Source organism: Triplophysa rosa, linkage group LG13, assembly GCF_024868665.1.
Source record: "Triplophysa rosa linkage group LG13, Trosa_1v2, whole genome shotgun sequence".
NCBI lineage: Eukaryota > Metazoa > Chordata > Actinopteri > Cypriniformes > Nemacheilidae > Triplophysa > Triplophysa rosa.
In genome coordinates this window covers 18,100,548-18,115,186 of record NC_079902.1, presented here as the reverse complement: position 1 = coordinate 18,115,186, position 14,639 = coordinate 18,100,548, and the positions used below count along the sequence as shown (strand labels likewise).

The 14,639-nt window shown below is 37.4% G+C and overlaps 2 protein-coding genes across 3 annotated transcripts; both read right to left on the bottom strand.

Annotated features, from left to right (window-relative positions):
* Positions 1-569: 569 nt before the first annotated feature.
* rom1b (retinal outer segment membrane protein 1b) lies at positions 570-4,369 on the bottom strand. Of its 2 annotated transcripts, none has more exons than XM_057349706.1 (6): positions 4,282-4,369; positions 3,834-3,984; positions 2,611-2,886; positions 2,386-2,540; positions 1,985-2,231; positions 570-1,151 (listed from the first exon to the last, which is right to left on the bottom strand). In XM_057349706.1, the coding sequence occupies exons 2-6, from the start codon at positions 3,981-3,983 to the stop codon at positions 942-944; spliced, it is 1,038 nt and encodes a 345-aa protein (XP_057205689.1). In that variant the 5' UTR covers position 3,984; positions 4,282-4,369; the 3' UTR covers positions 570-941. The 2 variants fall into 2 exon arrangements, with proteins under 2 accessions (XP_057205689.1, XP_057205690.1); XM_057349707.1 differs by having other exon boundaries at positions 3,834-3,987; positions 4,282-4,299.
* Positions 4,370-5,702: 1,333 nt separating this feature from the next.
* LOC130564180 (uncharacterized) lies at positions 5,703-7,926 on the bottom strand. The gene is made up of 3 exons (XM_057350106.1): positions 7,896-7,926; positions 7,601-7,708; positions 5,703-7,362 (listed from the first exon to the last, which is right to left on the bottom strand). The coding sequence occupies exons 1-3, from the start codon at positions 7,917-7,919 to the stop codon at positions 6,694-6,696; spliced, it is 801 nt and encodes a 266-aa protein (XP_057206089.1). The 5' UTR covers positions 7,920-7,926; the 3' UTR covers positions 5,703-6,693.
* Positions 7,927-14,639: the final 6,713 nt, after the last annotated feature.

Genomic DNA, 14,639 nt, shown 5'->3' with positions numbered 1-14,639 from the left:
AATATCTGACAGAATTAGAAAAATTAGTTTGGTTTACGTTTTTTATATATTTTATTTTATTTTTTGGATTATGTTTAAGTATTATTGAAGATATCTGAGAACTATAATGCATGTACATTACTGTAGATTTATTCATCTAGTAAATGAAAAATAACACAATAATGGGTGTTTAATGCCATCTGGTGGTTCAACAGTGTATTACACCGGCAAATATGTGTCTATTGATCGTCCACTCGAAGATCACATGATCACCTTCTTTTGTAAATAACTATACGTTGTGAGGTGAAGGTATTTATCGTGTTTCTGTAATGTTTTGTTTTGTGTTTATATGCTTTGCCAGCAGTAGTATTAACTATCATCAAAGGGATAAAGAGATTTCAGGCCAACAATATGGCCTGTCACGTAATCCTGTTCATCTCACACACGGTTAAACACGGTCAGACAGCTGCGAGGTGTCCATAATGAAAAGAATTTCCAGATGACTGGAAAAATGTAAATTTCCCCTCAGACAGTTAATGAGAAATGTAGATAATGACCCAAGAGACAAAATGATCATGATACTCCACAGATCAGTTAAAATCTTCTTTATTAACATCTTTATTTTTGGCATACATCTGCAAGTTCAGCCTTCTACAATTGTTTATGTAAGCAAGCATAAAGCATCTACAAACAGAACAGCATGTGGTGCAATGTACAATTCAATTGTACAATAAATAAATTTTACGCTCTGTGGGATTTTTTACTTTTTAATTGTCAGAGGGGAAATGAGGGGTTTACCAGAGATTAAAGCAGAGGACATGACTTTAACATCAAATATTTGGTTAAATGTAATACAGTGAGAATGTGTTTTATGCCGTTGCTGGATGATGAAGGATGACGGACAGTTATAAAGGCTGATGGCCAGTTTTACACATTATTTAGTTGCAGGAGCTGCAGCTGCCTCATGCAGGATCTGCCCCCGGGGTCGTAGCGGCTGCATCGCCCACCTGAGCGAACTCAAAGATTTTCATCACCTTCTCCTTGGTCTCCAACAATGTCTCCTTTACTCCCTTCTCCAGGATGTATCCCTCTGTCTCGATCTCCAAATTCTCCTGTCCCATCACACCCTCCATTGAGGTCTGCAGATAGCGCAGACTCACCAGCACAGTCATCTAAAGATCAAATTGAGATTATAGGTCAGATAAAATGTAGTGTTTTTAAAATGTAACCTGGTTTTATCTAAATCCTATTTTAGTGTTGTAAATGGTTTTTATTTTCATTGTAGTTGACAAAAAGTGTTACAAGGTCATTTCCAACTCTCTGTACTTTGTATGGAATAGAGAAAACCTTTGTTTATTAACAGCTAATATTTAGTGACATGATGAATACTATGTTAATTTCATCTATCAAATGCAAACCAAGAGCTATCTGATCTTGTTTGTTGACAAAGTATGAGATAAGATGTGTCACTAGTCAGTGTTACAGAAGCTGAAGGCCAAACTGTTATAAAAGCCGAGAGTATGATGTGGGTTGGGTGCAAGTCATTTTAATGCTTAAATAATGAATATTGACACCTCTGAGTTCACTGCTGCACTGTCAGCCAATCCGGAAGCATGTCAATATTTACTGAGTGACGAGTGTGTGAATGGTTCGATGTGTTGAGTGCATTAGATTACACAATGTGTTTTTTGAGGCTGAAGCGTGATGATGTAGTTAACAGAGGTCCACAAAAAAAAATAGTCCTATGGCTCTTTGTTTGCATTTCGTATCTCTTTATGCAGAGAATCTGATGTGACAGATATTTAGTATCACAAGGCATACACTAATGTTCAAAAGTTCAGGATGACTTGCTCATTTTTTTAATTCATATTTTTCCATCTTTTAGAATACTATAGTTAATTTATCAAAATAATAGAACTGAGGTCTCACTTTGAGATGCTTTTTTAAATATTGAAGGAGAAATATTTCAGTCACGGTGTTGTATGTCATGTCTTTCATCTCATACCGGAAGAAGGAAAACAGAAAGAACACCAGGGCCGATTGTGTTCATTAAACCCATGTAGTAGTTGACCAGAGCCTGGCGGCAGCCTCGGTTGTGCAAGTTCAGCTCCTCACTCTGGTACTCGTAATTGTAATGGGCAGAGTTGTCCAGGAGGCTGTACTGGATGCAGGGCCGAGGGGAGGCGGGGTTACAGCAGCTGAATGGAACCCCGTCCAGCAGATACCGGCCATCCACATTGCTCCTCACACGGCTGCATTGGACAGAGGGCAATCGGTATTGTGCTTCAAACTTATTAAAACGTATACGCTTATTTTAGTTTAGTTTCAGAGCTTGAGTGCAACACTTGATTTTTTTGTCTTGTATTGACTTCGTGTTCAACGTGTTCATCTTTGTTTTTTACTCACTCTTTCACTTCTTTGGATGTAAAGTCCAGATAGCGGTTGCTGATCCACTGCACCTCAAACCAGTCCCTGAAGTTAGTATTGCCACAGCACTGAAACTCAGTCTGCAAGCGATCAATAGTCTCCTTCTGGAAGCAACGCCCTGGTGTGTCTGTATCCTGAAAAAAAGATTCATATCATTAAATAGCTGTTTGTTCCCATGATTTTTTGTGTTTTCCTCACACAAACCTTGTAGAAACGGATGCCGTTCTTCAGGCCAATTTTCAGAGACTCCTCAAGGCTGGGTTGCAGGACGTAGCTCAGAATCATGGCCACCAACAGCAAAGAGGCTAAAAAGACAGACATGCAGAAGAATGGAGGAAGAAACGTCTTCCAGCGCGGGAACCGCGAGGGGTCCATTGAGTCCTGGCAGACTTTACCAGCACAGATGTTGATGCCCACTGATGCTAACCCCACTGCCATCAGCAAATTTGGCACAATGTGGATGTCCATATTGTGCATCACCTGTATAGAGGTTAAGTGTTATTACAGTCCATTATAGATGTATTTTAGGCCGTAGACAAACATTTACTTTATTTTAACACATGTGATTTTTGCCAAGTCAGTTGTCAAGAACCTTAAAGGAGAATTGTGGAGATTTTAGTGACATCTAGTGATGAGGTTGCAAATTGCAACCAACGGCTTTCTATCAATAGATCCTCCAAAAAAATACACATTAGATGTTTAAACCAAAACTTTATGAATAATTCTTTCTCATCTGCACATATAGATGTCACAGGTTAGTGAGTACCATGACACCAAGCAGCCTCATTTGCACTATATATTTTTTATCATATCCTTTTTTCCCAAAGTGCTCATTTCACTGGTCTCGTTGAAATGTTTATTGGCTTCATTATGGATACTATACTAGCTCAGTTATTTGTACTCACTGGAGACTTTATCTGAGTGTCAATCCATAGGATTATGTCAGATTATTCCTCTTGACAAGACAAATCTTAGGCCATGTTACATGTGTTGACAGTGTAATGGGTAAATAATAGTATCTGCAGTCATTATTATTCAACATTTAAACAATGTTTAGTACATTTAGGAAAATGTGACTTAATGTATCATAAGTAGTCTTACACACTCTTCAGAGCAGTCCTTATTCAAAAAAGTGAGAAATATCTTTAAATACAGCAAACTATAATGATAAAAAGCTAAATGAACCCCATCATATTGACTCACTCACACACAGAATAAAAAATGTCTTTCTTATTTTCCCCTACAGTTACAGTAATGATCATTAATGGAACATTAGACAGAGACACCATGGGTATCACAACAGCGTGGTGTTAAGAATTTGGAACATTAGCCTTATGACAAACAAAATCAAAACATTTTAATATTTCAAAAAAATAATAAAGCCTGACACACAATTCATTATGAATTCATGTTTTTCAATAAAATACCTCTGATCTGCGATGAAGCTCAGTTTTCAGGAAGACTCCCATGGCAAAGGTTATGGCTCCAGAGAACACAGCTACCCATGAAAGCAACCAGAGACCCTGGGCCAGACAGACCCTCTTTTGGAAGGGGAACTTTAGTTTCAACAACCCCATGCTGCTTAAAAAATGTATTTTTATCAGAAGATAGAAAGGTAGATAAGGAGAGGAATTATAGATCAACATGAGAGATGTAATAAAGGTCGTATACTTCTACATACATCAAGTAAATAAAGAAACATTTCTAGGATTTCTTTCCATCAATTGTTCATCATTATCTGTTCTAAACATCAGGATCAATCTTGTAAGACTAGATTTTTATAAATGAATCAAACAAATAATACGAATGCAAATAATAACGTCACATGAAAACTTATTGCACTACAAGATTAGTTTGAGTTTAAAATTGAATTACCTTCGAGAATTTTGAGTGCACTTTCAAACCCTGAGCCTTCAATATGCTTCCTACAGTTTGGCAGCCATGTTGGCTAGGGCTTAAAAATATGATATAGATAGAGTATTATGTCTTGAGTGTCATAATCTTCTGTCCTCATGTCTGATCCTATTAGACCAACTCCAATGAGAATCTAGGCCAGTGTCCTCTAAACAAACCTGCCCTTGGTTAACAAGTCCAGAGGAAGTGCCAGGGGGAGGGGTTTCACTATGCAATGGACTGTAACAGGTAAAAACACAATTAGAATGTGACACCCATTTCAACCATTAAGCCTAGGTGTCCAGCAGACTCAGAAATGACCCAGGGCTTTGTCATCAAAAGTTATAAAAATTCTTCCAATATTAAAAGGACAGTTCCAAAAAATTTTTATGTTATTATTTGCACCCCCTAGTTGTTCCAAAACAACCGCTGAACACAAAAAGAGAGAAGATTCAGAAGAATGTTTGTATCCAAAAAATGATGGGGCACTATTGACTTCCATACTAGGGAAAAAAGTACTATAGTCAATGGTGCCCCATGCAGACCTGTTTAGTTCCCCATATTCTTGTTGTGTTTAACAAAACAAATAATTTTATACAATTTTAGAACAAAGTGAGCATGAGTAAATGGTGACAGAATTTTCATTTTTGGGTGAACTATCCCTTAAAGCGGGTAAAAAGGCTAATAGTGATGTCTTTTTACTGATTTTTTTGACATTTTTCTGACAAAAAATAAGAAAATAAGATGCATATATACAATCAAATGTGGAACATTTGCATACAATACTTTATTAATATATTGCCATATACTGTATATTAGTCATGAAATTAATAAAAGATGTTCTTTAATCACAATTAATGGTACAGCACTTTTCTCCATTATAAAGAGACTATCTTCCTACTTGCATTGTAACCGACATTGAAGAACTGACATTTAGTAACACATATCTGTAATGTAAAGTAACACATATAGATAAAAAGTAAATGTTCATTTATACCATTAAGTGACACATTAAAGGAACAGTTCACCCAAAAATGATCATTCTCATCATTTACTCACCCTCTGTTGGTTTCAAACCTGTATACATTTCTTTGTACACAGAGAAATGTATTTGGAAGAATGTTAGCAATTTAAAATTCTGGGACATCATCCACTACCATAGCAGGAAAAAAGTTTTTTTTTTGTTCTGTTGAACACAACATTAGATATTTTGAAGAATTTGGGAAAACAAACAGTTCTTTGACTACCATTTAATTTTTCCTATTGGTAGTCAATGATATCCCGGGACTGAAAATTACTAACATTCTTCCAAACATCTTTCTCTGTGTTCATTAGAACAAAGTAATTTATACAGATATGAAATTACATAAATGAAGACAGAATTTTCATTTTTGGTTGAACTATCACTTTAAGATAATTGCCTGAGTTGGAGCACTAATTTACATATTTTAGAAATGTTTTAATCACTCTTCAGTTTCGTTTTGACAGTCATAACTCTTTAATTTAAGATTACACGAATCCTTGAGAGTTTCACAATATTATGTGGGTTACATTATATAGGGATACTTTTTCCACAAATGCACAAATATGTTGAACTACAAATGAAAGTAAATGAATGTATATGTTACAAAGTCACATGGTGTACACATATAAGCAACCAAAAAAAACACAACTGTCTTAACAGATGCCATAGGAGATATCACAATTATTATTTGGGTCCTCAAGAAGTTAAATCTGTGGGAATTATTAAAGGGGTCATATGACACAGCTAAAATGAATATTTTTGTTTGTTTTAGATGTAATGCAATGTGTATACACGATTTAAGGGAAATTGTATTTTCCACATACCATATGCATGTTTGTATCTCCTCTTTGCCCCGCCTCTCTGAAACGCACTGATTTTTTACAAAGCTCATTTCTCTGAAAAGCGAGGTGTGCTATGATTGGCCAGTTAACCAGTGCGTAGTGATTGGTTGAATATTCTGCAAGCGTGTTACAGAAATGTAACGCCTCTTACCATATTGGAACATCAGGTTCCCAAGCAATTGTACTGACAGGAACGCCCACCTCACTTGCGTATACATTTGGGTGGTCTTAGTCAAATCATACCACGAACTGACGTAGATTTGTGGGGGTGTGGTTACACGAGGCATTTCAGGCGGGTCTGGGTGAGCATTCGCTTTTAGATAGAATTGCATCTTTTTTTCCGACACTTTCATTTTTGCAATTTTACAGTGTCTAATACATGCATGGGCAACTTATACTGTAACACACCAAAGACACAGAAAAACACGTATTCGCGCCATATGACCCCTTCAAAATAAAATTACTTTCAAACAATTCTGACATTTACTCCCTGTTTATGTTTAATGAAAAAGAATCTCATATTACATGTCAATAATTTCCTTCTTTTTTTTCTCTTGCCCCCAGCCTATCTTTCTCCTTTCCATCAAGTGCTGGGGGAGGAATTTGGCTAAAAAAATCTTCTAGCATCCTCTGTGCTGTAAGATAGTTGAAATCATAGGGGTCTTTTCTTACTGTGACAGGACCCTCGTCTCTTATATCTCCACCTGTCTCTCTGCGGAGTCTCATCTCTTTTAAGTTAAATGGATTTGGGGGAACATCAACACAGCTGTGGGTTGCCATGGCAACACTGTGAAACTCTGTGTTCTTGCCAAATGGATGTGCTTGATGAGTTGAAGACTTTGCATCTGCCATTGCTTTGTAAATAGACACATCATCAGTAACTGAAAAAGGAAGTGTGTCACTTCCTTTAACCTCAAGAGGATCAGGCCCCGCCCACGGATCATTTTTCCATGGCAAAAAGGCTGTGGCAGGCTGTTTACTGAAACTCTGTCCACTGGAACTCTGTCCAGTTCCAAGCCATTCAAACACACTCTCTTCCCCCGTTTCATCAAATGAGTGGCTGTCCTTGAACTCTTGAGCTCTGTTTGATTGGTTAGTGACAGATTGGGTCGGTAAGGTTTGAGGATTTGAGAGGTGTTCCAGTACATCCTTGGAGTCAAAAGGGTTTTTCAACAACTCTCTAATCAATGAGGGTACCTAAAAAGAAAAACATGAATCACTTTTATGTCACATAACATTCAGCCAGTAGTTAACTAATTTGTGCATGTGAGCCACAGGTTTAGTCCATTGAGACCAGTTCAGAAAAGCACGATTGGTTTTAAAATTTGTTTAAAAATATTTTTAGATGCTACTCTAACATTGTTGCATTTTAAAGAAAACTATCTTGAAGTTTACTTTTTAACTGTGTATGTTGTATCTTACTTGTTGCACTTACATTGATGTTTTCCAGAGAGCTGATGGTCTTCTGAGCTGTCTCCAGCTGATTGGTCAGATCCACAACCCTCTGCCGGAGAAACTTCCTTTCTGAGTCCAAGCTGTCCACCTAAAACAGAACAAAACCTAAAAATACATTCTTGGTGTAACACAAGTGATGGTTTGTCTGTAGATGTTACATACATTTTATTTTGTGAATTAAAATAAAAATAGTAGAATCATGTAGAATCTTACATGTGTAAGCACTGTTTCATAAATATATATTTTTTTCTACATCTTATTAGTGTTAACATTACCATAGATTTCAGTTTTTGCTCCATGACACTGTTTGCCTGCTGTGAAGCAGAATAGCTCTCCTGAAGCCTGTGAATGACATGTTAGACAATGAAAGAGATAAGTTGGTAAAGTGTTTTTCATGACAGCATGGGAACATGTCTATAAAATATTGTTTTTACATATAATACATTCTTTAATTTACCACAATATATATATTTCAAATTTTTTGTATTTTTGTATGCAAATGTTGATCCAATTAAATTGAGACCATCAAACTATAATACAAAGTCATTTATTTGATTATAACTTTGGTTTATTTCAAGTCTCTGCATTGATGCCAACCTTTTGCATTTCTCTTTAAAGCTGACTAGTTCTGTTTTGGTACACTGCAGTTCTGCCTCCATATTCTCGATGCATGACACCATCTGCAGCAGGTTCTCGTGCAACTCTTTATTGTACCGCTCCAGCAACCTGCATTGCATTATAAATATGTGTGTTTATCTCTCCAGTAGAAGAAAAACATATTATTAATCAAACTCAATATTATAAAGCACTGATATAAATAAGGCACTGTCAATGCTGTTCTGGTTGTGTACAATTAATAGGGCTGAGGCTGGATGGCAGATTTGGGGGAAATAGAGCACAGTGAATAAGGGAAAGCTTTGGAACGAGAGCAAAATCAATACTGTGAAATTACCATCCAGAGAAAAGGGGGGAAGTACTTACTGAACTGTGTCCACAGCACTGGCAGAATCCTATAGGGTCAGGAAAGACAGATAGTTGAAACGGTAAACAGGGGAGGGGGTGACAAAAACAGAATAGAAAATTGATTTTTAAAGTTATACGCTGCAGGAAGGGCTATTTATTGATCACTCATCCGGTTCGATAGGGTAGATCAACAGATACAGTATGACACGATGCCGGGTCTTCCTCATAAAGGTCACTGCCTGAGGTTATCCATTATTATTATCTTATTATTAAAAATATTTAAAAGATTGTAAAACTTTACTTTTGCTGAATTTTATAGAAGCATGATGGTATATTTTTGTTATAAGACACTTTAAAAAAGAAAATTCTGTACTAACTATCTAGTTGTTCCAAACCTGTATAAATTTCTTTGTTTGGATGAACACAGAGAAAAGTATTTGGATGAATGCTTGTAAACAGTTCTTGGCCACCATTGACCATAGTGGGAAAAATGAGTCAAAAGTGCCCCAGAAGTGTTTTCTGTGCTACATTCTTAAAAATACATTCTATTGTGTTCAACAGGACAAAAAAATATAAAGTTATTTTTCCTACTATGGTAGTCAGTTGGGTCCAAGAACTGTTTGGTTATAAGCATTCTTCCAAATATCTTTTTCTATGTTTATCAGAACAAATAAATATTTGTAACAACTCGAAAGCGAGTAAATTATGACAGAATTTTTATTTTTGGGTGAACTATCCCTTTAAATGCAAACTTTAGATGTTACAGGGGATTACAGGGGTTAAACTAACTACCTCTATCTAAATCAAATGAACCTACATGAAAAATAACCTACATGAAATAATAAAAAGAAAATTCTCTAATTCGTCTTTTGATGAACTCACCCTGTGTGTTCTGGAGTGTCTCCTGTGTCCCATGTGTTTGGCCTTGTCACTTTTCTCTGAGCTGGCACTAGTGGATGACCCTGGGGTTCGGAGAGGGGGAAGACAAGAGCTGTTCTGCTCCTGCTTGGTATGGAGCTGACGAGCTGGGTTGGGAGCACTATCTTTTTGTTTTGGGGTCGGCTCTGGGCTGATGCTGGTCCCATCAGTAAGCAGTTGAGAATATTGCATGTGAGGGTGTTTATGTGAGGTGGCCCCTCGTCTTTCAGCTTTGGAAGGGTGGCGGGGCAGTGGGGTCGGAAGACCGGTAAGGTTTCCGTCGTGGTAATAGTCCTGGTGCTGCCTTCCCTTCTCTTGCGATCGAGAGCATGTGCTGGAATCTGTAGCAGTTTTTCCTGAATCAGGTCTCTCTGTCAGCTGTTTTGGTGGTGGCGCAGTGCTCTCGTGCATAAGCTTGTCAGCATACTGCTTGAGTTCTTCATTGGGAGATTTTGGGGGGGTTAAACCGAGAGAGCTAAGGGTGGAGGGACTGATAACCTGTCTGGTGATCTCATCCAAAAGCGCAGAGAACTGAAGCCTCCCTTTAACAACGTTATGTCTTGCCACTTCAGTGGAGCTCTGCTTGGATGTTTTTGTAACCTGCACCCTGGTGGAAAGCACTTCCATAGATTTGGACTTTCTGAAGTTACCTCTATTTTGTCCTTCAACTTTGTTTTTTAAAATACCTTTGCTGGGTAACTGAATAGATGATGCAGCCTTCTTAGATGTCTTAGATAGGTTTTCACCAAGAGCAAGGCTGTGTACTAGGCTTGCGGTCTTATACAGTGCACCATGCTCCATCGGGTGGGATTCCTCAGAATCTCTGTGCCAATTTTGCTGAAGGCCCTCCTCGCTTTTGCTGTGACCCCGGCAGAGTTTTGGTGCCCTGTGTCCATGTTGAGAACTTGGGAGCAGTTGGCCAGAGTGTTCAAAGCTGCGCTGCCTCCGATTTTGTCCATGCAACGGATCTCTGTGATCAAAGTCCTCTCTGATTTTCCGTTGAACTTCTGAGATGTTGGAGCAGGACAGGGAATGTTGGGGTTTGTTGTACGTGAGATACGTCTCATCATCAAGGCTGGGCTCTGACGTCCAGGAGGCAGATGAAGTTGGGCAAGAGGAGGAAGACAGGCTGGAAGATGATGTTTTGGTAAAGCCATGGTGGGCTCCAGCAATTTGGGGGTATTTGTGATGATAAGGTTGATGTCGGTTGTCATTGTGATGGTGGTCGTGGATATTGCTGTGTTTCCCATGACTGCTTGAAGAGTTGTGGCTGGTGTAAGAAGAGTACTATAAGGATTACTGAAATGAAATTTGTTGTATATAATCACTTATTTACACAGATGTAGACTAGTAATCTTTTTACGTTACGAAAGCTATTATTAGTTGTCGATTCCCTAACAATATGTAGATATTACAATAGGAAACATGTAAAAGAGGACAGAAGTGTAATGAACAATGTTCTGTTACAGACAATACACAATTTTTAACACTATTTTAATTGCAGTAAGAAAATAATGAAAAAAGAAATTTAACCAAGATCAATACAGAATATGGTAAACATATTGGGTAAACAATGAATATAAACTTTCTTCAGAAAGAGTTCAGGCACATACCTGTGTGATCCATGGTGATGATATTGGTTGTGGTGGTAATGGTTATTGTGAGGGTGTCGATTAGGTATGGGTTGGTAATGTTTGTGAATTTTGGCCTCATCCTCAGAGGATCCGTGCACTGGTGTAAAGAATCTTTCCATGTCTTATAGCTGAGAAATCCAAAGCCTTTCAGTAATGTGTTGCTGGCTATACGGTTAATACTTTGCTCTGCTAATTTCCTATAATACTATCATCAACTCTTGAGCATGTAACCTTCTAGAATTTTAGGAGTTCTTGAGTCTTCTTGTGAAAAAAATGTGGATGTGTTTAAAAATGCATCCAGATGTTTCTTTGCCAGACTAGATGAGCAGAAGTGAAATGTTGCTAGGGCATTCCATCACCCAACATCTATCTGATTCTGATGTAATGACTCTGCATTGAACTGAATGAAAGCACGCCCTCATGGAGAGAAAACAGTTCGAAAAGAATTGATCAGGCTTTGGTGAAGGGACATTGCATGACGTGGTCTACATGTAACACACACACAAAATGGAAGTGAATGGATTAATGACACTGCTAAGTTACATCACCACTGGGGTAAATTTATGTATATCACAGTTTCTATAATGTTCTGTCGATAATGTACGGTATAAAATTTGTCGATCATTCAACTTTTCAAATTCTTTTATATTCAACTTTTATTAAACTCTACATGGCATAAAGAACAGCAAACTTTAAGACAAAAAACAGCTTTTTGTGTATAAATCTTATCATTAGTTTGTGAATATTACATTTATAATGTTTTATACAATATATTTTCGTAAATCCCATCTCTGTCTATCACACATCCACTTCACAATTTCAATCACATTAACAAAACTGCAGTGACACTGCTGAATGCTTGCTGATTAAGTGGAAACTTCTGTGTAAACAAACGTATTAACAAGTCTGACAGTTAATATATCTGTAGATCTTTTGATTCATGTCATCTTGATTCATCTAGATCTGTTTATTTATTCATAGGTAGGCCTCTGCATGGAGCTTTTTGGAACAGTCAATGGAACGGAAATGTAAGATTGGTGCCATCTTGCGGGGTCCTTAATGAAATGCAGGTTCTACAAACATCTAACTTTCAGAACATTCCCGATCTTTCCCAACTTTTTCTATTTGTTACCAAAAACCAGTCCTCAACATTAATTGAGCATATGTTGGGACAGTGTGGCACGTTGATGTCCAATAACATTATTTTAACGAAATAATATGGGTGATGACGAATCTGCAAACTCGTTTCGTAAGTTGAATAAGCAAACACGTGAGAGTTTGTTTAGGACAGCTGCTAAGTAATCATGAATAACTGCATTGTCTAAGTCTTAAAGTTTAAAATGGGTTTTAATTGTCATTAGACAATTAGTGGAAGCTATTATAAAAACCAGTGTGTTCACAATCCTAAATGAATTTACTGTGGGACAGTTTAACAATGTTAATACCATTTTAATGCATTCGTTACCATACATGTTTTAACACGCGAGTAATATTATGAACACACAACGCACAATAATCAAACAACGTAACTGTATTAAAATACAGTTTATTTCTGTTTTGCCCATCCCCCTCACACAAATAACAGTCTTGTTCCGAACGGGACGTCAGCACAAATACCAAAGAGGAGACGTGCTGGAGGTCTCGTTTCACTCACCCCTCACCCACCCCTTTCAACGTGGCCAAACATGTTCAGTTCCAGTTCACCACTATTTAAACCAAATTTAGTATAAATTGGTTTTCTGTTTAAATATAATTCTCCCATGAAGTTGTAAAAGCAACATTCATATCTGGGAAAGTATAGCACAAGGGATGTGTCAAACCAAAGCTGTATAACGTTATTTGATTAGTCATGACTCATGAGTCTATTTAATAAAGATATATGTATGTTTCTTGACCTCCGTGCCTTTTAACAAGAAGCTTGTTCTGTCTGGAATAAACTAGAACATTCTGGTACTTCTAGTCAGTCCAATAGATTTTTTTAATATATGAACTCTAAGACGCATGCGCATTTGGACAATGCAGTAAAAAGCAAAGTAGATCCGAACCCTAAAACCGGTTTGGGCCGGATCGAAAGAGGGGGTTTTGCGCCTGCTTTGTATTCCTCCGCACTGCGCTTCTGACGTCATCGGTGTGTTTGTTTGAAAAGAACACACACTGTGTGCTATTAGTCATCCTGCCTTTTGGGCTACGTGACAAATCATATTAATGTGTCTGAAATAGAAAAAATATGAAGTGGTAACTTCGTTTTACATGATTTTCCTATATGTCACACACTTGTTACATGTTTTGAATGCTTTGAATTACGTTACGTGTCCCTATCGGGTGTTTAAACAACATTTGGCCAAATATATGGCTGTCATTGTTTAAATAATCACATCACGCAACCATTCTATTTGTTTTCCTTTACACACGTAAATTAGAAGTGATATCTTATTTTAATACCAACCGAAACCGTGTTGTTTTGAGCGGAACTACTTTTTTAGGGCGGAAGAAGCTGACAGTGACCGCATCACTTCAGTCTATAAAACTGTGGGGCCCATCAACATTCGTCACAGCGGGGTGAGGCGCTTAGGAAGGGATTGGTTTTGCGGTGGTATGGTGATGTACTTTCGTTTATTTTTGTTAGCAGTTCCTGTTGTTTGTCGACGACGATTTAGTAACAGTCTTTTAAAATCTTACTTTTGGGCTTCATATTTTTGAGTATTATACAGTACTTTTTCTTTGGCGTTATTCTTTTGTTTACAAGGGAATATGCTTTAATAGCTTACGACAGACGGCCAAATCTAACTAGAATTTTGTTTATTCGTGCCGCTAAACTTCAATTTTGTACAAAATAGAATTGTTAATGTATATTGTACTAATTACACGTTAACTTGCTAAGTTACGTCTAAAAAGCGGACAAAGAGCCTTGTAAACACTAACAGTTAACTTACGCTAATATAATGACGACTCTAACAGGTTTAACTAAGCTACTGCTGAAAATACTGTTATTTAAAGTTGTTGTTTTTCATGAAACTTGACAAAAAGCTTATTTTTGAGCGCTTTAGTTCGAATCTTAGTCTTGAACGACGCCTTGACAAAATGGCGGCGAGCAGTTTTATAGCGAGGGCCAACACAAGCCAAAGATAAAATGGCTTCAACGGCTGTTGTTTTTGTTCGAAAGCTTTCAGCAGAGCCGAAGCATTAGATAACATTGCATTTAAAAGGCTAAACGCTGTATACAGACATAGGATTAAAAAGCAAAGGGATTTATTCATTTTTTGAAAGCCGTAAGCAAGAAAATCGACACAAGCGACTGCCGATATTATTCATCAGGCATTTAAAGTTCTTAAGTCAACACAACTGCCGGAAACATTGAGAAGTCTGCTTATTCTTTAAAAGTATTGGACTTTTTTTATCATTGTTGGGAAGAAACTTAACTTCATTTGATACTGCACTACTGATGCACGCGACCTGCTGTTAGATCACGTTTTAATGAAGTATTTCAACGAGTCATTGAAGTCA

Bases quoted from the DNA above. Each gene is read 5' to 3' on its own strand.
- rom1b (XM_057349706.1), bottom strand. From the start codon at position 3,983: ATGGGGTTGTTGAAACTAAAGTTCCCCTTCCAAAAGAGGGTCTGTCTG. The intron at 2,887-3,833 runs GTATTTTATTGA...ACCTCTATACAG, and splicing joins AGCTTCATCGCAGATCAGAG to GTGATGCACAATATGGACAT. The intron at 2,541-2,610 runs GTTTGTGTGAGG...TCTTTTTTTCAG, and splicing joins ACGGCATCCGTTTCTACAAG to GATACAGACACACCAGGGCG.
- LOC130564180 (XM_057350106.1), bottom strand. From the start codon at position 7,919: ATGGAGCAAAAACTGAAATCTATG. The intron at 7,709-7,895 runs GTAATGTTAACA...GTTCTGTTTTAG, and splicing joins AGCAAAAACTGAAATCTATG to GTGGACAGCTTGGACTCAGA. The intron at 7,363-7,600 runs GTAAGTGCAACA...TTTTCTTTTTAG, and splicing joins GCTCTCTGGAAAACATCAAT to GTACCCTCATTGATTAGAGA.